Raw genomic sequence first — 24,353 nt, forward strand, 5'->3', positions numbered from 1 at the left:
GGAGGTATCCAGACAAGACTCGCAGCTAAGCCACACATGCCATCTGGCCCTACTATTGTTCTGACTAATGGTAAGTAAGCTCTTCCCAGAAGACGATGAAAGACTGTTGTGGAGCGGAGGGAGCTGCACAGGAGGAAGAGGAAGGAGGAGGTGGAGTTGACCAGTGCAGGACACCACGCTCTGAAACAGGGACAAACCCAGCAGTGTTTATTTCATCAACTAAAATATTTAGCCACAAATTTAGTCAAAGTGATATTTTTGCCGACCCATTGAAAGTTTTTCATGAGACTAAAACTATGACTAAAATCTTCAGATATTTTTGTCGACTAAATGAAAATGAAAAGAAGAGACTAAAATCATCCAAACTTCCACTGACAGTCTGAGAGCCTCATATCATTTAAATCCTCTGCCAAAGGAACAGGTCTGTGCTTTGTTCATGTGGGAGAAGCTCCATGAAGCAGAAGACCTTGATTAAATATGATTAAAATAAATATCATTAACGATAAGTCGACACAATTTGTCCTACATTTGGTCAACTAAATTTACATGCAATTTTAGCCGACTAAAACTAGAGTAAAATGTAAGAAAACATTTTTCACTAAATCTCGACTAAAATTAAATTACATTTGACTAAAAAGCCTAAGACTAAAAGTTAATTCAAATATGTTGTCAAAATCAACACTGAAGGAGACGTTGCACCGTTTCAGAGGATCAGAGGAGACTGAAGGCAGCCAGCCAGGTTTTTTTCCGGAAGCTACGGTTACCCCTATCTCCAAAAACATGCTGGTCCGGTTGACCTGATCTGACGTGGCTCAGTTGTAGCGGCTCAGGGCAAACACCTGAACACAATTTCGTTGTAAGGTTGTACAATGACAAATAAAGCACTTACTTAGTTACTTACTTAGTTACTTACTTACTTACTAACTTGCTTACTTACTCACTTATCTGATCTACACTTCAATCATTTAAACAACCACTATTCAATGTATCACTTGTTTGACCAAACAATAGAAGGTGAGGGGTGAGTGTGGGGCTTTCACTTTGCGGCTTCTAACAGTTTCACTTTCCAGTTAAAATAAATTTCCCCTCTCTGAGCCATGATGCAATGCCTCTAAGCTTGTATAAAAGACAGAGTCCAGACTTCAGATCCTCACAGACCCACCTGCCTCAGACCTCAGCCTCTCCAGCTCCTCCTGACCCGACCAGTCGCCTCTGTCAACATGATCCACCGCAACATCATCCAAGTCCTGCTGGTCCTCACCGCTTTGGCTTTCATCTGCAATGCACAACGTGAGCTTTTAAAGAAACATTTCAATCAATTAGATTTTCATTTTTCAATACGAGGTGTCTTATCATGTATTGTTTATGTTCTAGGTACCCAGTCTGGAGAGCAGTGCTTGTGTGCCTCCTTTAGATCTGTGGTGGATGCAAAGAGAAACATTTCAGACATTCAGATCTACCCTCAAACTGATTTCTGCAGCCAAGTTGAGATTGTGTAAGTTGCTGTAGTTGCTTTAGTATGATTATTAACATAAGCTGGCCACAATGAAGCAACTAAACAGTTTTTGAACATGGGCATTTTCTTAACAAATATCTTTACCCATTACAGAATCACCAACAAATTCGGTGGCCGCTATTGCCTGAACCCAAACCTGCCAGTTGCCAAGAAATTTCTGGCTAGAATCATCCAGTAAGTCCCACATCACTTTACCTTATGCTATAAATGGACCAAAGTGATATACTGTACGCTATAAATGGAACTTTCTTCTGTTTTTTCTTTCCAACCAGAGCCAGAAAGTAAAAACATAAATCCTCAAATCCAACAGTTGAGATGCTGTGATGCCAATCGGCTACCTCCAGCTCATGTGTCTTCACCTGGAGTTACAAGGAATGTAAAGTGTAAATGAAGAAAGAGACGCTGATGCTGCCAAAAATATGTCCAACATTTTTTAGGTCCTTTGTGTAGTCTTAATTTAATGTTTTTAATGTTTGTTTTGTTTTATTTGCTGTTATTTCCGTTCATGGGTCCACTGTTGTACAGTTTTGTTATTTTATACATATAATTTTGTAATAAAATTCTCTAAATGTATACAGTATTTTGTCTGTTTTGACATTAGTATGAATATGAAAGAACATTCTCTTGAGGAAACAATCAAGTATCTAAAACCCTTTTCATCAATATCCCACACTGTACCATTACCAGCTCTGGAAACATATAACATTAGGCTCTTTCCGTGCTGTGCATGAGATCGAGGTGTTAACCACGGCCCCTGCACAGTAGACAATACTAATGCTTCAGACTCCTACACTGCAGTCCTCACACTACTGTCACAGTGTTGAAAATATACACTAATAACCTAATAGCAAAGTGAGACATCTGTGACTCTGTGTACACCCTGAGGAAGACTCACTTTGAGGAGAGACATATTGTTGTGTTTTTATTATAATACGGCTGTGCACAAACACAGGCCTTGGAGTTTGTCTGCGATCTGTTCGGTGGGGAAATAGTGTTTTTCACTAAAATCCTCAGCTTTAATTAAATGACTCAATAACTGAAAACTGTGTGATTTGCTTTAAAATACATTTTCCTCAAAGTGATGGCAGGTAAAGGGATTTCCTCTTCGGGCCAAAGCCACAGTCAGACTGAAAACAGGTTTTCTTTATTTCTTTGATACAGTACGTCATATATTACAGTGATTTTATGAGTGTTCGTGAGAACTGTAGCGAGTGAATTTCTCCATTGTGAGATCAATAAACTCCAATTTTCTTATTTATTGACATCATGGCGACATGTAAACAAGCAGCAACCTCCCTCTCTCTTGGTACAGCTGCCTTATTTGCCTTTTTCTGCATTAGTGGTTGCTGTGATCCACATTGTTTTGCTGGATGCTTTTTTACATCTTTGCCATGTTTTTGGTGGGGTTTGGGATTTTTTTTTTAACTGCTAAGAGGCCATTAAATGTCCTAAAGAAAGCAGCTTTTTAAAAGTAAAAAAAACGCCAGCTTATGAGCTAAAGACATTTACCTGCAAATTTCTTCTTCAGAAACACTGAAGAGACACCGAGAGACCTCCACACATGCAGCACAGTGGAGGTGTCACAGGGGCCGCGACAGGAAACAAGGACTAAAATTAGACTAAACGTTTTCATTAGACTAAGACTATGACTAAAATGTTTAGATATTATTTTTGTCGACAAAAATAAGACTAAATGAAAATGAAAAGAAGAGACTAAAATCATCCAAACTTCCACTGACAGTCTGAGAGCCTCATATCATTTAAATCCTCTGCCAAAGGAGCAGGTCTGTGCTTTGTTCATGTGGAAGAAGCTCCATGAAGCAGAAGACCTTGATTAAATATGATTATAATGATACTATAATTAAAATATCGATTACATTGTCATCAAAAGACTAAGACTAAAAGTTGATTAAAATATGTTGTCAAAATTAACACTGAAATCCAGGAGGCAGTGCGCCGTTTCAGAGGATGAGGAGACTGAAGGCAGCCAGACAGGTTTTGGCACGGCACAGTCGCAGCGGCTCAGGACTAACACCTAAACACAATTTCGTTGTACGGTTGAACAATGACAAATAAAGCATTTACTTACTTACTTCATTAATTATCTTATCTTATCTTATCTTATCTTATCTTATCTTATTTCATCTCATCTTATCTCATCTAATCTAATCTAATCTTATCTATATTTCAATCATTTAAACAACCACTATTCAATGTATCACTTGTTTGACCAAACAATAGAAGGCGAGGGGTGAGTGTGGGGCTTTCACTTTGCGGCTTCTAACAGTTTCACTTTCCAGTTAAAATAAATTTCCCCTCTCTGAGCCATGATGCAATGCCTCTAAGCTTGTATAAAAGACAGAGTCCAGACTTCAGATCCTCACAGACCCACCTGCCTCAGACCTCAGCCTCTCCAGCTCCTCCAGCCTCTCCAGCTCCTCCTGACCCGACCAGTCGCCTCTGTCAACATGATCCACCGCAACATCATCCAAGCCCTGCTGGTCCTCACCGCTTTGGCTTTCATCTGCAATGCACAACGTGAGCTTTTAAAGAAACATTTCAATCAATTAGATTTTCATTTTTCAATACGAGGTGTCTTATCATGTATTGTTTATGTTCTAGGTACCCAGTCTGGAGAGCAGTGCTTGTGTGCCTCCTTTAGATCTGTGGTGGATGCAAAGAGAAACATTTCAGACATTCAGATCTACCCTCAAACTGATTTCTGCAGCCAAGTTGAGATTGTGTAAGTTGCTGTAGTTGCTTTAGTATGATTATTAACATAAGCTGGCCACAATGGACAATGTTTTGGACATTGCATTTTCTCAACAAATATCTTTACCTCCTACAGAATCACCAACAGAAACGGTGGCCGCTATTGCCTGAACCCAAACCTGCCAGTTGCGAGGAAATTTCTGGCTAAAATCATCAAGTAAGTCCCACATCACTTTACTGTATGCTATAAATGGACCAAGGTGATATACAGTGTGCTGTAAATTGAACTTTCTTCTGCTCTTTTTCCAATCAGAGCCAGAAAGTAAAAACATAAATCCTCAAATCCAACTGTTGAGATGCTGTGATGCCAATCGGCTACCTCCAGCTCATGTGTCTTCACCTGGAGTTTACAAGGAATGTAAAGTGTAAATGAAGAAAGAGACGCTGATGCTGCCAAAAATATGTCCAACATTTCTATGCCCTTTGTGTCGTCTTAATTTAATTTATGTTTCAATGCTTCGTTGTGCTTTATTTGCTGTTTTTCCGTTCACTGTTGTACAGTTTCGATTTTTTTCTTTTTTACATATAGTTTTGTAATAAAATGTTCTAAATGTATACAGTATTTTGTGTGTTTCGTTCATTGGTAAGTCGACGCTCTTTGATAAACAGAGCCGCCTGGTGGTGCAATTTAGAAAACGAAAGTGATTGAAATACCACGCAGAATGGCGTCACTCGAGTTAAAAAAAAAAAAAGCGGCTCGGATACACTTTAATTACAAGAGGCAAAAAAGGATCCAGGTCAGGAGTAGGATTACAACACTCATCTGTCACTGAACTGATCCGGGCTGCTGTCCTCCCAAATCCTTGTCCCTTTGTTGATACACACATTTCAATGTCGTTTTTTATCTTTACACAATAAAAAGTAGCCCACTCAAAACATTCAACTAATACAACTCTGTGTAAAGATAGCCTATGTCGAAAGTTAAAGTAGCACGATGTCATACTACAGCACAAAGTCTATCCTAAACTTCACTTACAGTAACTGCAACATAATGGGGCCTAACTCGGTGTCTTTGCTTGTTATTATAGCCTATAACGTTTATCAGTGTTGTGCAAACCTAAAACAAACAATACGCATGCTTACCACCATCTTCCATTGATTTGGCTGCATGTCAGTAACACTATGTGCTCCTTTGCGCGCGTGCTCCGCACTTGACGCTGGTCAGTGTCACTTCTCTGTGATCACGTTACAGCAGTGGCCACTTTCCGGGAGAGCGCGTTTCCGTCTGTCCCGGGAGGAGTGGCAGTGCGCCCACTGTTGCCTGTGGGAAGCGCGGCGTGCCTCCTGTGCTCTGTTTACAGTTTACATGTCCAAAAGTCATGGATGAACAAACAGAAGATTTTTGCGGTTTGACTCGGTCATTTCGACGCTGTTGGAGCAGCTAAATCTCTACATGTGGCCAAAAGCAGAAGGACAACAAGGTTCGTGCGTCTTGATTTCAACAGAATGACTTATCTAGCCGATGACAATGTATGTCGATCTGTGAAACGCATTGAAGTAGCCTATTTTTGTAATTATTGCTGTATTTGTTTTGTGCTTGCACTGCGCAACCGAAGACCAAATTGCGTGACTTTCTTGTTTTTGCAAGTCACCGAGGAAGGCTGACGTGCACAGTATCAAAAATAGGATAGCAATGTGTCAGATGTCTGGAAAATAACAGAGACATGCGCAGCCAAAATACATTACAAGTTATAACTAAGCAACCAAAGCAAGTCAAGTTTCAGTGAAAACTGTAGCCTATGGTGTTGCAGATTCTCATATGTCCTGTACATTAACATAGCTTCTTTTTTAACTGTAGGGTGAAGCCTCATCAAACACAAATGCGTTTCTCTTTTAAGATTTTAAACATAACATGGTGCAAACTTAACCAAAACAGACGGGCGGTTGTGTGAGAGGCTTATGACGTGATATTGAACTGACAGTTTAGAAGTAACGAGACTCCTGTCTATTTGAGGCATTAGCAACACTACACTGTACTGTAACATTAACACAGTGTTCTTGGTTAAAATTAACTCTTTTCATAACCAAATCATTGTTTAAATTCTGCTATAAATCAACGTTGCGTTTGTCATATGCAGGAGGGCCTAAAGAATGATGTGGTCAATTTTACAGATTGGGATTCAAGCACAAAGTCCGAAACTTTCAAGTGTTCTACAAAAGGCTTCGATCTGCGGTCAACATGTCCTCACAGCAAGGAGACATCCCAGGTAAGTCAGGGACGGCTGAAATATTAATGTGACTACCTGAATAGACATTGAGCTATGACTGCCATATAAATCATCTACAGATATGCCATTCGAGAGGCTGCATGACAAAGTATTTGAAACAATTTATTACATAACAGTTTCATAAAAAGGTGCTTGATTTGCAAATCAATTGTTACTGGAACGTTTTTGGACTGATCTGGTCGAAAGGGGGAGCAGAGCAAACAGTTACATACACATTACTCTCTATTATATCATATATATTATATCATATATTATATTATATCATGTCACATGTTTGGCAGATCCACAAAGTATATTTCCCAGGTCATCCACCTTCAGAAACGCTCAAAGTGGGGATTGCATTAAGCCCTGCATTAAAATGTTGGAAAATACTTTTTTCTTTTTTTAGTATAAGCTTTGCAAAGCACTTAACATGCAATCATTATAAATCAATCTGGTTCGGACCTCATTTTTTATTATCTCAAAAATTATGAACAGGGTTGGACGTGAACCTTTTTTGCTCACGGGCAGCCATAGCTACAAACATGTTGTGTTGTAATTTACTTTGTATTGATATTTCTCTCATCATCATCATGGATTTTGAGGACATAGCAAAATCAATTCTTCAAAACATTGATGATAGCAGATGTATGCATGAACAGAAATGTAGTATTTGTCTGGTTTGCAAGTGGTATTTCTACGCCCGGATTCTAAAGTTTTTCTCTTACTCAGCCATTGAGTCTGGAAACTCGCCCTCCCGCTTTGGCGCCATGTCCTTCCCAATAACAATGATCCGGCGCAATATGAGCTATGATGAACTGATAGATGCCCCGATGCACTCGCCGCCCCTGGACCTGACTGGAAACATGATGTGGAGGGATCCAGTCATCCCCAAGAACAGATTTAGGAACGCTGCAGAGGTGCCTTATACATTACTACATTATAACATCAGTGATGTAATTGTGGCCTGTAACTGGACCTGGGTGTTCATTAACGATCTATCTGCTTAATCTTTGATCTTTGGCTTTATATTGTCAATTTGCCCTTGAGCAACACATTGAACTTAAAACTGACCTCAAGCTCTGTGACGTTGGTGGTCTGTTTACCACATGGGGAAATGTTTGCGTTTAGAAGAGCGGCAGAAATAAGTTGAATGTATTCAATCTCTTACTATTAATCTATTATTGCAATTTAATGTATTGTTTTTGTGTTGTTTTTGCTTGTTTTTCCTTATGTTTTAAACTGACTATTCTTGTGTATGCCTGCAGGAAGTTGAGAGTGGAGGAAAGTTGGTAACTTTTGAGGCAGCAGGACCAGCCAAGTCACCTGCGCCTGTGGTAAAGGCCAAAGCCACCACTTTAATGAGTGCACTGATGAGTAAGGGAAAATCTAATGTTTTTGTGTATATGTCCATAGAAAGTATACTGTTAACCTACAGTATGTAAAAGTGTCATAATAACAATATAGTTATGCAAATGAAATACTAGCTCTTACTGGCTGTTGCCAACATTGACCTTATGTCGTATTTTGACCAGAGCAAAGCCATGAGAATCTACAAAGATTCGAGCACCAGGCCGGCCTCACAGACACTGGGTACTCACCCCGCAAGGGCCTCTCTGCTGAGGAGACGCGCTTTCATCTTCGACCTGATGGCACACTGCCAGTGAGTATATGCCGTTTGTGGCTTATATCTTAGATTATAAAAAATGTCTAGTTTTAAATACATGTATTTTACTGTCCAATTCTGGGGTCCGAGAACTTCTACAATAGCCATGTGTTGTTCATTAAATTAACTCTTATATTATTATTAACAGCTTTTGTAAAAATCAATCTGAGCTGTCTCTTGAAAGCCATGTGATTTTAAACTCCTGTATGCCTATGCGCACGGCTCACACGTCGTCTGTGACAGAAAATCTATGCTAGTTTCTGTCCCCACACTAAGTGTTAGGCAAACAAGGCAGTGGTACAAGGGGGCCAAGTTGAAGGGGGACCAGAGGATTAAGCTGCCACCAATGAGGTGTTGTTTTCAGTAGCAGAATAACATGTTGAGCTGATTTAGCAGCAAATAAAGTGTAATAAAAACTCCATTTGTAAAATAAAAAACACTTAGTTGCAAAAATAGCTCAAAGATTGTTTTAAAATGAAACCACAGGAAATATTCTGAATTAAAGCTGGGTGGCACGGTAGTACAGCGGTTAGCGATCGTGCTTCACAGCTAGAAGGACTTAGGTTCAATCCCCACCTGGACGGGGCCTTTCTGTGTGGAGTTTGCATGTTCTCCCCGTGTCTGCGCCAGTTTCCCCTATCACTAAAAACACGTACAATAGGCCATGAGGAATGAGGGTGTGTGCATGGGGAATGGCGGTGTGGCTGGTTTACATGCATGAGATCCTTTTATGTTCAACAACGTGCACTGTCCCAACCAAATAAACCAATAAATGTGTAAATTACGGTGGACCAAGGTGTGTTTGCTCAGACACATGAAAAAACAGAGGGATTAGCGTGTGTGTTCAGGACCCTTGTAGTACGCTAGTGTTGTAGTTGGTTTGACTGTTCCTCCCTCATTGTTCTATTGGTAAATATCATAGACATGGTAAAAAACATGACATAGCAAAGCAGCAGATGTGTTGCCAGGCGACGCCCCCCGCGAGCTCCCTGCTGTAACCAAACTGACCAATCACAGCGCTCCATACAGGAGCAAGTCTGTACACTCCCTGCGTAGTGTACGATCCCTTTTACCTTTCTTCAAATAGTATCTCCATAAACTCTCTCTTTCTTGCAATTATGGACAAGATGAAAGTATACACCGAGCTGGAAAGACACAAAAAGCCCAATATAAAAAGGTATGTAAATGATTGTGAGCTAAATCCGTTTACTCAGAACGGGGAGGCAGGCCGAAGCTAACAGGCCAGGAAGCTAACGGTTGTCGGCTAACGCTAACTCGCCTGGCTTGTGTTTCTGAGGGTTAATGACGATTGAACGAGAAAAACAGTCCTTCTCTTTGACGGTTTATGTTCTGTAACGTTATATGAATCTTTTCAAAGTCATTATTTATTACATCTCAGCGTAATACTTCACGATTCGCTCTCACTTTGTTACGGAGGCAAGCTAACAGACGGCCCAGCCTTTTAAACATGATGGTGGTGATGACAGCTATCATCATCTGTACAGTCAACATTTCTGTTGTGCCAAATCCCAACAAAGATTACAATGAGATAAACAGCCATGGCCTGTTTCTCGCCTGGAAAACAAAGATTGTCTCTTTTGTGTACGTGCCCTTGTGTGCCCTTGTTGACATAAGTTGGTTATTTGGCTATAGTAAACCGACAGCATCGTTGTTGAACGCCTGTTTTAGTCTTTTTGTAATTGTTTTGTACGTCTTTCGTTTCGTTGTGTACTGTGCTGTTGTCCATTTACCAGGCTCACCCGCATCAATAATGTGAGTTTGTTATCACACGTGCCTGTCCTATATGGCGCATTATGCTAGATGTTAGAAATGTTTATTCTGGCCTATTTCCAGGAGTCTCAGTCTGAACACCAACCTAAACAACAACACGCGTTCAGAGCATTTGCTCAGGCGGGAAATGAAGATGGAAGTTTGGACGAATGGAGACTTAACTTAATACTAATAGCTCTTGATGCCTGGAAAAGCAGTGTTTGTTGTTTGGTTTATTTCAGATGTGATACTTTTCAGACTATAAGGACATAAGGACTATTGTTTACAAACAGCTTGTATATGACACTGCTTACACAGATAATATTAGAGTGACTGTATTTCTTATCTAACGTCACAAGTCACCTGTTTTGTGTAGGATTTTCCTCTTACTTTTCGTCAGATTCTCTCCCCTCCAGGGGAGCCTCAGGTCAGCAACTGTCACCCACGAAGTGATGCACTTTGTCATTATTGCTCCTTTATTTTTGCATTAAGAAAAAATAAATGAAAAAATCCTAGTTTGTGAACCTGTTTACAAACAATGGCAATAAAAGCTATTCTGATTCTGATTCTGAAAAAGTCACTGACCTCTTTTCATTATATTTTGTTATAACTGCTGAAATTGTCAACGCCAAATAAAAAATTGTTGAGTTTGTAAATGATTATTTTTCTTTGTTTTTTTATACAGAAGTTGAAGATGCCAAGTGGGGACTTTAAGGAGGACAGACTTACACCATCAGCACAGTCGACTCCTGCAGGCACCCCCTCTGTCACCCCCTCCGTCACCCCCTCTGTCACCCCCAGTGTTACTCCGCTATCATCACCTGCACTCAGCCGCAGGTACGTCTGTTTTGACAAGAATCACTGTAAATATGCCAAATTATTACCATTTTTGCTTTGCTTAAAGCAATTCTATTGTGTATACAGGAACTGGTTCGCAGTGAGCCCCGCACCATTTCTCACAGCTCCAGAGCCCAGCTGTCCTGGTCCAAGCACAGACATGGGGAACGAAGGAGGCGGAGGAGACAGATGGACCTTTTTTGGTTCTCGCTCCATGGTACAAAAGTCCCCCACTGACCCTGGCTCTGACACAGGCACAGGTTGGTTATGTTTAAACATGAAAAGCTCGTACCTACCCTCGTATCTGTGAGATCAATAAAGTACCATCTTATCTTATCTTATCTTATCTTACCTGCTGCTCCTGCTCATTAAATGGTTTAGTTCACGTCGAGAGTAATATATATATATATATTATTATTTTTTTCGTGTTGTAGCTGTAATTGCTTTGCTGTTTTTCAGGTTTCTCACTGCAGTCGTATTTTGGTCTTCAGAAGTCTTCCACTATGGACTACTCCAGCACACAGGTCAAACTGAATGTGGAAGACCCGGCCAACTGCATGCCTCCGAAAATTGAAATCACAGGGATTGAGGCCAAGCGACCTCCTCCTCCCCGGCCACACAAACTCAAGCCCCGGGATATGAATGTGTTAACACCGTCGGGATTCTGACCATCTGTGCAATGCCTCCTCTGTCCCCTCTGTCTCTCTGTAGCCAATCTGAGACTCAGAGGACAGGGGGCAGGTTTCGACCATTCTTATTCTCACAAATCCATTATCCAATGAACCACTGGATGAAGTGACCTCATCTGTCGACTGCTTTGTAATATCAGTATTCTTTACTTCTCAAGCATCGCTTTGATGTTCTTGTTTGTCATTTATGGCTTGAGGTGAAGTGTTGAAATATCTTGTCAGTTTAACAGTGCTTTTTGTAGTAATACTGACTTGTTACTTCAATCCAACATGCTCTGTGGCCATTGTAGTATTTTTACTTTGTACATTTGTGTTGTGCTTTCTGGCTGACTATTGCGACTGATGGTGCCTCAATCAACAGAGAGTTGTGGTTCTGATTCATTTGACTTTTTTTTAAAAATATAAATAATGTGTTATGTCTTGTTTTATAAATAGAAGGATATGACTGAAATGTTTTAATTATCTTGGTTTTATGATTTTTGCTGTTCTTTCTGAATTGTTGTGTGCAGCTTATTATTGCTTTTATATATTATTGCAACATGGGCCATTGTTTCTTTTTCAGTTTTGTGGTTAAATCCAAAATGTCTCGTTGGAGAGAAATGGCAAATTCCTGTTAATAATTGCACAATGGAGATAGTCTCCAGTTTGTAAATACATCTGAAGCAAATAAATGATTGCTGTCGTTCTTGAAGTCTTTGATTAACCTTATATTTGAAATCATGCACTTACATTTTGACCAATGACGCAGACTCTGTAAATTGTGAGTAAAGCCCTGCGTGTTGGACAATGACCAGTAGATGGCAGAAGCAGCAAAACATTAAAAAGCGCACATGTGGCTTACTCTGATCTCACATGTTTACTCACAAGTAAAACTACTGTTCGATTTTGGGGAAATGCTGGGTTATAAAATGGTATGGCCCCATTGTATATTATATTAAGCATTAAACCATTTGATGCATCAAACATCAATAAGAATGAGTTGCCACATTATGCTGGATTTAACGTGAATTTCTGAGGTTCTTGTGAAAGTAAACACAATAAGTGGCAAGAAAGAGTGGTGGACTTTCCCTTCAGGCTGTGTCATGAACTGGGTGTCTTTACAGGCCTATAGTAAATAGCTCAGTTGGTATTGTCTGCTGATGCCTTCAGTAGCCGACACAGTGCGCCTGTTCCCTGAATGAGGCAGATTGGTTACAGGGCGTGACTCTTGCCCTCATTTGTGGTAAGAAAAGCCCAGCAAAATGCGCTCGACATTCTAAACATCCCTGTTTTGATTTTATTACTGGTCAAAGTGGTATTTGTAAATGACAGTGTGCATCTGGTTTTCAGGTGGGAAAGGGTCAGTGGACGCATAAAAGGGGCAATTCCTAACAGAGTTTGCAATCAACAACGCTCCAGGTTCACTTGTTTTGTTGGTTTTCTGGTGGGAGTGTCCGTCAGCCATGAAAACCTTCCAAACAATTGATTCTGGAGCGTATTAGAGACCACTGGTATGGAAAGTAAAGGCGCCATGCTGACCATTCATACAGCCGCTGGGTCACTACAAGGTAAACTGCGCAAAAATATCAACTTTTTTTTTCCACATAAAAAGTTGCAAAGTGCACCTTTAATACAGTATCTTCAGTTGATGGGTTTGGTTGGTCTGCTCTATACAGAGTCTGGAGTTGTCTCAATGCAAGTTGTTTGTTTAATGCAGAGATAATGTTCATCTTGATTTGTGATTAATTTAAAGGTACATTATGCAACTTTTTCTGTGGAAATAAAAAAGTTCATATTGGTGTATTAGACCTTGTAGTGACCCCGCGGCTGTAGGTTTTCTATGCTGACGGGCCCTCTCACCAGAAAACCTTCTAAACAATTGATCCTGGAGTGTTGTAGAGACCACTGTGATCGAATGTAAAGGTGCCACGCTTCACTACAACGTCAAATACGCACAAATTACTATTACTATTACTATTTTTCCCATAAAATGTTGCATAGTGCACTTTTAAGATTTACTTTTGCTTTTTTAACCAAATATCCCAGACATAGCCTATATCTAAAGCATATCCCAGATCCAAAAGGAGGTCTTTGGTACACACTGAAACCAAAAATATAGAAAAAATATGAACTTGTGACGACTCAAGTATAACTATAAATGTGAAATATCTAATAAAACTCTTCCAAGAGCAGCTCGGGGACCAACCAGTTGGCACTGTGAGATTTCAGAATGAAGAAGCCCAACCGGTGGTAAATGTTACATGTATGGCTGTTAAAGAGTCACTCAACTGTAAATATCCTGGGTTTGTGTCTCAAAGTGATCCTGTATTCATGTAGCTTAACATGAATACAGCTCAGGTAGCTTAACATTAGTTTGGGGCAATTGGAAAAGCGGCGTGAGCGAAGGGTGGAGTGTCCCGGCAGCATGACATAATACAGATGTGTCTCTCTCTGGGTCTGATATGACGTGTGCGCAAACTCCTCCCACCTTCCCTGCTCACACACATCATGCCATGTCCAGTAAAACATGTGCAGTCCGCCCCTAGTCACCACAGCACGGTGACCACGGCACATCAAAACAAACAGCACATCGCCTCTGCTCCTCAGCAACATTCACTTACTCACCATTAAAGTCTGGACTGTTTCCTTAAAGAGTGTCACATGATGGCACACACCTATTTGAAACAACAACAGTGCTGTCATGATTATTTCATGTAAAAATAACCTTTTGTTAATCGTTTATATTCACTTATATAGATGCTTTATGTATTGTAAACATTCATGGTTAACCTCTTAACCTCCACCTGAACCGAGCACATTTTCTTCAGTTCAGTGCTACCCAGATCTAAAAGCTTCTTCAATAAAGCCTCAAAATGGAGACAAACACAAGGATGAAAATGAAGCAAAAAAGTGACAAAAGAAAGAGTGACAAAAATGTGCCGGAAAAGTAACAATAACACAATGAAAAAGCGACAAAAACACAACTAAAGAGTGATGAAAGAGCAACATAAAAGCCACAAAAGAGCGACTAAAAATATGATAAAAACGTGACGAAAATGTAAAACATAAAAGCCCAAAAAAGCGATAAAAAAGAGCTGAAAAAACAGGAAACAGGAAAAACAGGAAAAGCAACAAAAACGCGACAAAAAAAGCGTCAAAAAAGAGGAAACCGCTTTTTTAATGTGATGAAAACGCGGCGACAATGTGACAAAAAACACTACAATCAGTTATGTAGGTCTTAGCTTTCAAATGAGGTGTTACTCTGGCCCAGGGGTCATCAGCCGAGGGCCACTTCCAGAGCAGTGAGTTGTTCGAGAGCTACCAGTTAAAAACAAATCCTAAAGACTTAAGGTACACTAGGATATTGACCCCATATTATATCAATAGCTTTATTCTAAACTCATACTGAGTCACAAGAACAGAAATAATTGTATTTTTAAGAATCAGATTCAAGAAAATGAAGTGTTTTAAACCTCAGAAAAAGTCTCAAGGGCCACTTGGCAGGCCCCACCACGTTGGTGACCCCTGCTCTGGCCTATGGGCATCGAGAAGCTCTTAGATCTGGGGAAAATGTTCTTGGTTAAAGTGGGGGGTAAAGGGTTAATGTTGGGAGAAAGCTTTTGGCTTAAACCTATTGCATGTTTCGACATTTTAGGACACGCCTTAAACCATCCTGACACAAAAACATATAAATGTATTAATTCCAACTTATTACACAATTCTGTTCATAAAGAGACAAATAAAAAAAACAATGTATCAACAGTGATTTTATAGTCCTGTGTCAGACTGAAAACGTTCCAACTACCCCCTTTCATTGCTGCTATTGTAAAGTCTTTGCAGATAGTTTTATTATGTACAAGGGTTATTGTTGAGAAAACTTTATTGAATTAATACACAAGCAGGGGGAAGAAACAAGGAAGTATCAGTATTTTCTGGTAAGACATTTCTACTGGTAAAAGTCATCCTCATTCCAGAGTTATTATCTTTTAAGAAAGTGGCGTCTGAAGGAAGGTGCGACGAGGAAACAAGTTGTACAGTTGACTGATAATCTCAATGCACAGTACATATTGATAGAGGTTGGATAGAGTTGCCAAAAATATTCAAAAAAGGGCTTGATGAAAGTACAGCTTGAGTACAGACAACACGGCAGAGTCTCCAAGCCAGGTCCAGCAGACTGAAGAACAGTTTCATCCAGCAGGCCCTCAGGAAGGTGAATTCCCTTCCAGAGATTGATAATAATGTACTTAAAAGTTACTGAGTACAACCCACGTCTGCTTCTTCAGCTTTTGCAAACTGCTTCCACTGTTTGTACATGTCCAGTCAGTTGTTGCTATAGGGAGTAAACACTGTCTATCAATAATCTATAATTAAACAAACGATGATCCCAAACTCTTACAAACTCCTTTTTCACCTTGTGTGTCCAGAAAGCGTGTGCCGTCCCCATGTTGAGGAAGTGCGAGGCTTATAGTTGTGTTTTAACAAGATAACAGCTGGTGACAATGCCTCACCAGGGACATGGAGGTTGTCCCTGTTGACGTATGCTGCTGGGTGGGTTCGCTCACAGCCACATCTGGGCCTGATTCACGGTGAGGCGGCCCGGAGCTGAACCCACAAGAGGAGCGGGGCAGGGGCAGGGGGGAGTCCAAGCTGGAGGCCTTCAGCGGCTGCTCAGAGCGGGTGCCTGTCATGCCCACTATACACAGAGCTATAGAGTTACAGTGTTACGGTTAATGTAGGTCACACATGAGGCGCACCAGTGCCCTGTGTTATGTAACAAAGAGGCACTTACCGTAAAGGAAGTTTTCAAACCCGTATTGTCCTTTATGCGGAACCTTTATTTATTTTTGTTTTGTTATCTGACGCTGTTTTTTTTATCTTGAAAAGTATTCAGTTTCACATAAAGGCTGTAGTTTATTTTTGTATGACAAGTGATACCTGGGCCTCCTCACATGGAACAGAGTCATCCTCAATCTTAGACTATTATTATTATTATTATTATTATTACTATTATTATTATTATTATTATTATTATTATTATTATTATTATTATTATTATTATTATTATTATTATTATTTGTATTATTATTATTATTATTATTATTATTATTATTATTATTATTATTATTATTATTATTATTATCATTTCAGCATTTGAGCTGGTTCGTTCACCGGGGGCCAACCCTCAGGTTTGGCTCAGGTCTTCAGCCAAGAACTCTTCGAAGTATGCGGGCAGTCCCCAACAGCACCGTCTTTTCTTTGATTCTGCAAGGGAGTTATTATTATTATTATTATTATTATTATTATGATTATTATCATTATTATTACTATTATTATTGTTATTGCTATTATTATTTTAACCAGGAAATACATTTATATGATTTTAGAATCAGACTGCTTTGATAAAACACATGTAAAGACAAGAAATGCTTCTTACTGCGTAAATAGAAGCCCTACTTTGGACAGATTTTATTTATTTATGAAAGATTTCATAAATAAATATGAAACCCAGCACTGGGTGAAAGACTTTCTGATAATATTGTATTCCCAATAGTGCAAGAAAACCCACACTACATTAAATGAAGTACTATAGTAGTTTTTGTATAACAACCAGTGGAAAAAACATGGAGCTGTAAAACTTAATATTAGATTCATTTGATAATTACCATCTCTCGTATGGTGTTTTTACTCTATAGCACAATCACACTGTAAGAAGTTAGTACTAGGTGGTATAAGACTATAGTCAGTCTATAGTGCATTACAGACCACATTGTGTAAAAACCTTAGTTTGACCAGCAATCTTTGGTCACGTTCTTGCCATCCCCCACTGAGCAGAGAAGAGCCCCGCGTATCCCCTGGCCACAAGCTGCTAACATGAAGCAGATGTACGACTGCATGGGAGATCCCCTGCAACTGGCTCTGCAGTGCAGAAGTGTCAGCTCAAAGCGTATACACACCACTCTCATGTCGAAACACAACACAGACAGTCTTTATCATGAATAAAGCACAAGTGCTTGAAGTGGCCTTAAATGAACCAAAGAGAAACTAATATTTACCGTATGTGGCTTTGAGCAGTTACTCCAGGCAATAGGGGTAAGCAGTGCGCCCCAGTGGCAGCCCCAAACAAAGATAAATAAACAGATTCAGTACTTAGCATATTTAAATAAACAAAGATGGTAAATGGTCTCATCTTTTATAGCGCTTTTCCACCTGCATTAGGCACGCTTTACAGCAGGGGCCCATTTACATTCTCATTCATACACCAAAGTGTGCAGACTCTGGAGGAAAGGTGGGTGAAGCGTCTTGCTCAATGACACATGAACAGTATGCATGAGATCATGACATGTCCTGCTCTGCACCACTGTCGCACTGCTGATAGTTTGAATCTCTGCTGATTAATAGTCTGTAATTACCAGGCTTTTTATGGAGCAATTATGTATTTAGACACAATTGCATGAGGTTAATGCCAAAGATGACTGATGAATACTTTTAAACAACGCCTATAAGATACTCACGTCATAAAATTTATCGTAGTTGGCTACTGGACCTTTTATCTTTTCTGCTACACTGTATCTCCTTTGTTAATAGTTAAGTCGATATCATCAGACAGAACCATATAAGAGTATTTACTGTTGATACGCTTCTCTTTTCCTTTGTAATCGCAAGCAAGAATGTAGAACATTAAGGAAAAATATCAATTTTATACGCCTATTACACAATGCTCACCAATTCTATTAAATATAAGATTCACATGATGTAGGAAACCAAAGCAAATAATGTAGCTACCACAGTGTGACCTGTTTTAAACCGAAATCAAAAGCTTTTATGGTTTTTGCATCGTCATTTACAGGAATCTAAGGGACCTTTGATTTGTTTAATTGTGAGGGCATTTTAAATGATTGCTTCCTGGTCTTATAAACCCGTAATGTAGTCATAGGATTGCTATTCAAAGTATTATAAAAAGGAAAAGCCAAAATTAAGCAGAATTATGTGGTAACCGTGCGTCAAGTGTGTACTAAGTGTGCAGAGATTTTCGGGTGTGTCTGGAGATGATAATCGAGAACCGATTATTTGGTTTCAATGGGAGCCTCCCTGTTTTAAGTCTGAGCTGACTATGGACCTTGATGCTGAAGCCAGTTTGGACACTGATTAATTCATAAAGGGTTGCCACAGCAAACCAGCTGGTGATTTGGCTGAATGAATAAATAAGATATCGAATCAAGTTCTGATCCCTGTGTTGACCTGGCCACTTGGAGAAATCGTCCAAATCTAAATTTTGATCTCAAATAAAATTGCGATGTGAACTTTTCGCCTCTCTGGTTGGTTTGCCAAAATTTTAAAAGCGCAGGCCCATGTATTTTCAGAGTCTGCTTTGTTATCTTTACTTTTCAGGGATTTACAAACTGATGGCTTCTTTATATATCCACAGAAAGTCAATAAAGTAAATCCCTGTACTTCCATTAGCCTAATATGGTCTGACTTTTGGCGTAGAAGATTTTAAGGTCATGTGTTGTGCAGAATTTGTCCTGACATATTATGTTGCTCACTCAGTTCAAGGCAGAATTGGTTGTATTCGTCAACAATATTCTGAATAGCAGTGAGTAGAAGGAAATGTGATGGTGTGAGGTCATAATCAGCCATAAAGAGACAAAGAGAAACCGTTTATCGTAAGTAAACCAGTACCTGAGGTCATTACAAAGAAAATGTTACACTTTATTTTACATTTAGTACAATGTAGTAATGTGCAACCAATGTGTAATACTGTGTACCTATGTGTTACATTAGTATTTTGGAGGTACATATGTAATAAGACATAAAGCCCTAACACTAACCTTAACCCCAACCCTAAGTGGCTCATGTCCAGAGGCGGATAGTACTCAGTTATATTTACTCAAGTACATCAATCGATCTTTATTTATAGAGCGCTTTTCATACACAGGTGCATCGCAAAGTGCTTTGACATTTAAAAAAGACATTAAAAACATTATCGCCCGTCAAACCCTCCCAATATATACAGTTATCACAATACACACACACCCCTACACCCCCTACCCTTTACTCTACACTCATGCTCACACACAGAATCAAAATCAAGCACATAAGGCTGGATACAGATGACCAAGGTGAGAAAACACCATCAGTAACTTAAGTAACTTTTTGAACAAATTGTACTTCTTAGAATCGTTTTTCTATACAGTACTTTTTACTTGTACAACACATAATATATACGTACATGAGTTATGTTGTGTATCTTGTTTCAGTATGTACCTCCCAACTACAAATACCATACATATTATTCCATTGTGCTGCATAGGTAACTACTTTACAAAGCACGTAGCATCGTGCTAAATGTAAGCGCGATGTGTGAACAAAATGTGTGAAATATATATGTAAAATAATGTGTTTCAGTAGGGCTGGGTATCGACCGGATTTTCCCAAATCAATTCGATTCAATTCACTTCACAAGGGCCTGATTCGATTCACGATTCAATTTGATTTATTTTCTATTCAGTTCGATTCTAGGATGTCACACAGAACCAATTTTACTTAGATATGGAAGACATTCTCAGAAGAACTAATGCTGCAAATAGTAGAAACCAATGCACTCTAACTTGGGGCATTAGTAAAAATATATATATGAATATTTACATTAAGAATGGAGCCCAGTAGTACTAGGACAGAATAGAGCAGAATTGGTTGTGACGGGAAACTAAATAACACAAGTAATAATAATAATAATAGTAATGGTAATAATCATCACCATCATTATCATCATCATCATCATCATCCACCAGGATTAGGCTAGGTAGTTACCTTAAATTATTATTAATCCAGCATGATTCTGGAGCCCTGCCTTTCTCCGCACGTGCACGGCCCTGTGTGACAATCATTTCAGACGCTACTCATTACTTTTGTATTACACGTCATCCGTTCACTTCCTCATAGTGCGCGCGACAGATCTCAGGGCACAATGAAAACTGGTTTTGCTCTGCTTTCTCTTTCTGTCACGGAGCACCTGGGCTGGGACGTCCGAGAGAGAGAGAGGGAGGGAGGGAGAGAGAGAGGGAGAGGGAGAAGCAGAGAGGGAGGGGCCATTGTATGTCTCTCCAGGAAACGCCACTTAAATACATAGTGGGAGTGTGCGGGACCCTGCAGTTGCCCAGGACCTAACACGAGAGTAGCATCAGTGACATCTCGGTTATTTGTTTGCTGAGAAGATTTCCAGAACTTGAGACCAAAAACTGAGCGATGTGCGGTAAGACCAGCTTTTTTTTTTCTTTTTTTATGTCAGCCTATGAGGGCGAACTGAATGAGCGCGATGTGACGAGGATGACAACTACAGGAAGACTGACTAGCGTAATATCTGGCAACAGAAGTATTGAAGTGTAAATATTGGCTTTGTGCCATTATGAGTGAATTAGATGCGTCGTGTGGCTTTACGCGCGACCGCTACGTGTCAGTTTGGCCGCAGTTTAGGAAGGAAAAGTCTATGTCATGACACTTTTAGAATTCATCTTCAAGTTGAATGAAATAATTGTATGATTTTATTTTTCCTACAGCTAATTTTTATCTGCTCGTCTCCTCTCGCGTTTCGCCTCCCTGTTGCATCTCCGCCTCCCTGTCGCACGTAGCTACGACTTGTGGGAAGACGTTTACGACCCCGAAGTCAATCGTTAACAGTGTCGCTTTCCCTTGGGTCTGCAAAAGGAGAGGCCAAGGTGGTGTGTGGAGTCCTACCTACGCTCACCTGGGTGCTCCAACACTGCGCGTAATGTGCGTCTCTCAATGGGCGACTGTGTGCGCACGTAGAGTGACGGTAGACCTCAGCATTCCTGCAGAGAGAGCAGGGCAGAGACAGGGGTTTAAATCGAGACCATTCAGTGCTTCTGAATGTGTGGATACTATGTTTGTGCCCAGAGAGGAGAGACATAACAAATCTATTCTTGAATAAAAGTACCATGTAGATCCATCAACTTATAGGAGTCAAGGGGTGTTAGTGTTAAATCTTTCCGAAAGGTAAAACAAAGCAAAACACGTACATAAGTAAGCAGCTTTCCTTTTGTATGATCATAGGGTGTAATTTACCATGTGCTGCCCGAAACTAAAGGGCAGTCATGACATTTTATTAGCGTAATAAACATCCCTTATTAAATTAATGTCCGTCTCTTCACGCAGGAATCTTCGCCTACCTGAATTATCAAGTGCCACGCACCAGAAAGGAGATATTTGAGACTCTGGTGAAGGGCCTGCAGCGGCTGGAGTACAGAGGCTATGATTCAGCAGGTAAGGTCGGGGGACACACAGAGCTACCTGTTCACGGAAATCCAAAACAGCGCGGAGACAACTGCCGCAGCGTGAATTTATTTGTATCAAAACAACAATGGACTCGAGACTCTCCGGATGATTTGAAAGTCCTTGTGCTAAATGCAGTGATATTTGTCTGCGTATTCAATGACGCAGAGACACATAAAGGAGAGGAAATCCGGATGGACTAGTTTTACTCTTGTGATGTTTTATCCTCCTGTGCTTGTAACATAAGTCAAATAGTGTTCACTAGATGCAAACGGAGGAGAGGTGAGGAATACTTGTCCTTTTAGATGCAGCAATTCAGAGATACAATACCCCCTGTTAGGAGCAGTCGAAGAGCACAGTGCAGTTTGGGCCCCGTCTCCAGCTCTTGGACTAGGATCTTGCGTTTAGAGTTGTTCCATCAGCTTAAACACACCTCTGAGTATTTGCTCATCCTATTTGAGCAGGATGTTTAGTAATATGTGGCAATATTGGATTTGGGTCAAAGTAGAGCTGGAAAAAAATTGAGGGGAAAAAAACCTATTAGTCGTACCAGATTTACTTTATTGTATATTCAAATTTATTGAAAGAGTTATGCAAATGGCTAAGTCTTTATCCCTGTATTTTCTCTCTTAGGAGTAGCAGTAGATGGGCCAAACAAGAGCACAGACATCAATGGAAACTCTATCTGCCTGATCAAGAAGAAGGGCAAAGTCAAAGCACTGGACGAGGAGCTCTACAGTAAGAAACACGCTGAAAAACTGCATACCTTGCTTAATTATACTTAAATGTCCTCTATAATTTCGAAGTTATGAATCAGACCGTGACCTTTTAATATTACTAGTCCTATAATGCCACACATGCCACTCCTAGTACAATTATTAATGGTCATTAGTGTGTAGTAATCCATCATGGACAACACCTCACAAGCATTGCACGGGAATGTAGAGGCGCTGAGCAGCTCCTTCAGTGGCAGATTGAGACACCGCCAGTGCAGCAAGGAGCTCTACCGCAGGTCCTTTATCTGCACTGCTGTCAGACTGTGCAACACTACTGTAAAGTAATTCATGTGCAATAACCTCAACCTTGGTATCAAGTCACTTTATCAATCATCCGCACTGTAAACTTCGCACTGCGTTGACATTTTGACAGTATTACAATTTATATTCCTTGTTCCCTCCCCCTTTTTCTAGAGTTTGTTATTATTCATTTTACATAAGATACAATTAGATACAGCATTAGTACTACCTCTGCTTCTGTGTTTTACAGTATATTATTTAATGCTTCCCTACATGCTAATACCACTGTTGTAGCTAATGTTGTCTTAAACATGTCCTTGCTATGGAGCCAGGCTTTGCTTCCCAAATTCTTATATAAATACATCAACTTGTCTTCCATCTCATTTTTACGTCTACTTGTTTAATTTAGTTTAATTTATTTGAGCAACTACATTTTCCTAATTTACAAATACACATTAACCAGTCACAGATGCTCAAAATGGAGTAGGCTGAAGCAAGAAGCTTATATTCATATTCACTCACATTCAACATAGGACTGTATCCACAACCAAGAAGAAGTTTGCACACAAAAAAATAAAAAATCTATTCCTATGTAGACAAGTGTCCTCAAGGCATTAACATCAGAAGAAAATGAGATTACATTGCTGGAACACATGTACTACATTGCTTACATGTCCCATAGGATTCTAATCATACTTGTGCTTTGTGCTGCTGTGTTTTGTCCAGACAAAGATTCACTACATTTGGACGAGGAGCTAAACACGCACTTTGGGCTGGCTCACACTCGCTGGGCCACGCACGGAGAGCCCAGTGCTGTGAACAGCCACCCGCACCGCTCGGATAAAGACAACGGTAAGAATATGTTCTCACACTGCAGTATGCTCTTATCATCTCTCTTAGCATCGAGACACAATTGTCAAGAGATTATTTGAGTATAAATTTGAAACCTTTCCTGTAGATATAAATGCAAAAGATCGCAAGAAAGAAAAAATGCCAAACACTCCCCAAATATAATGCTGCACCAAATCAAGATCTGCAGTTGTGTAAGTTAACGTCGTCAAAACAACACATGAGGATGGGGAAAGCGAAGGAAAAAGAAATCTTTGACTGCACTTTTGCCTGGTGGCATTATTAGTATTAATGTGTTATACAAACATATTACATTTTTGAAGCTGTAACCACTAATATAGAATATATTACAATTTTAAAGTAACTTGACCAACACTGGATGCAAACAAATATTCAAAGGGCATTTTTGGATGTCTGATTTAGCCTCTGGTAAACCAATTTTTATGGGAAAACTTGGGGAAAGAAAAATCAAATTGCAACATCTTTGAAAACTAAAAAAGTTAAATCTCAATCAATAAGGCTTTTATTGTCAACAAACATAAAAAAAAAAGAAAAACTAAATTTGTTATGTACGACACAGGATATTTGGAGTTGTTGGTGCTTTACTCTAATGGTAGATGTCATCCACATGGTGTGTCATATTAATCTATGGAAAAAAGTTTTACTCACTGAAATACAAAAAATAATATTAGACTAAACAATTTCTTCATGATGAAAGATCCATTTTTAGAGGCAGATCTGTCCCAAAAGAAAATTTGCTGA

The 24,353-nt window shown here is 39.7% G+C and overlaps 3 protein-coding genes across 4 annotated transcripts in view; all 3 read left to right on the forward strand.

Annotated features, from left to right (window-relative positions):
- Positions 1-1,141: 1,141 nt before the first annotated feature.
- On the forward strand, positions 1,142-2,087 carry LOC306963281 (C-X-C motif chemokine 2-like). The gene is made up of 4 exons (XM_079556803.1): positions 1,142-1,290; positions 1,375-1,495; positions 1,610-1,690; positions 1,789-2,087. The coding sequence occupies exons 1-4, from the start codon at positions 1,221-1,223 to the stop codon at positions 1,799-1,801; spliced, it is 285 nt and encodes a 94-aa protein (XP_079412929.1). The 5' UTR covers positions 1,142-1,220; the 3' UTR covers positions 1,802-2,087.
- Positions 2,088-3,872: 1,785 nt separating this feature from the next.
- On the forward strand, positions 3,873-4,659 carry LOC306963239 (alveolar macrophage chemotactic factor-like). Its single transcript, XM_079556741.1, has 4 exons — positions 3,873-4,054; positions 4,139-4,259; positions 4,365-4,445; positions 4,542-4,659. Exons 1-4 carry the CDS (start codon positions 3,985-3,987, stop codon positions 4,552-4,554), a joined length of 285 nt encoding a protein of 94 aa, XP_079412867.1. The 5' UTR covers positions 3,873-3,984; the 3' UTR covers positions 4,555-4,659.
- A 786-nt stretch (positions 4,660-5,445) lies between these two features.
- Positions 5,446-24,353, forward strand: part of gfpt2 (glutamine-fructose-6-phosphate transaminase 2) — a 33,779-nt gene continuing 14,871 nt past the window's right edge. Inside the window, exons 1-10 of one of the 2 annotated variants that reach the window (XM_079556468.1) lie at positions 5,446-5,709; positions 6,401-6,495; positions 7,228-7,415; positions 7,764-7,872; positions 8,031-8,158; positions 10,617-10,768; positions 10,856-11,028; positions 21,610-21,717; positions 22,360-22,464; positions 23,469-23,594. In XM_079556468.1, coding sequence (XP_079412594.1) covers positions 6,468-6,495; positions 7,228-7,415; positions 7,764-7,872; positions 8,031-8,158; positions 10,617-10,768; positions 10,856-11,028; positions 21,610-21,717; positions 22,360-22,464; positions 23,469-23,594 — 1,117 coding nt within the window. In that variant the 5' untranslated portion in view covers positions 5,446-5,709; positions 6,401-6,467. Of the gene's footprint in view, positions 5,710-6,400; positions 6,496-7,227; positions 7,416-7,763; positions 7,873-8,030; positions 8,159-10,616; positions 10,769-10,855; positions 11,029-20,571; positions 20,690-21,609; positions 21,718-22,359; positions 22,465-23,468; positions 23,595-24,353 lie in introns of those variants that run through there. The other variant, XM_079556467.1, reaches the window with a different exon arrangement.

Source organism: Gobius niger (genome assembly GCF_951799975.1).
Source record: "Gobius niger genome assembly, chromosome: 5".
In the NCBI taxonomy this organism is placed as follows: domain Eukaryota; kingdom Metazoa; phylum Chordata; class Actinopteri; order Gobiiformes; family Gobiidae; genus Gobius; species Gobius niger.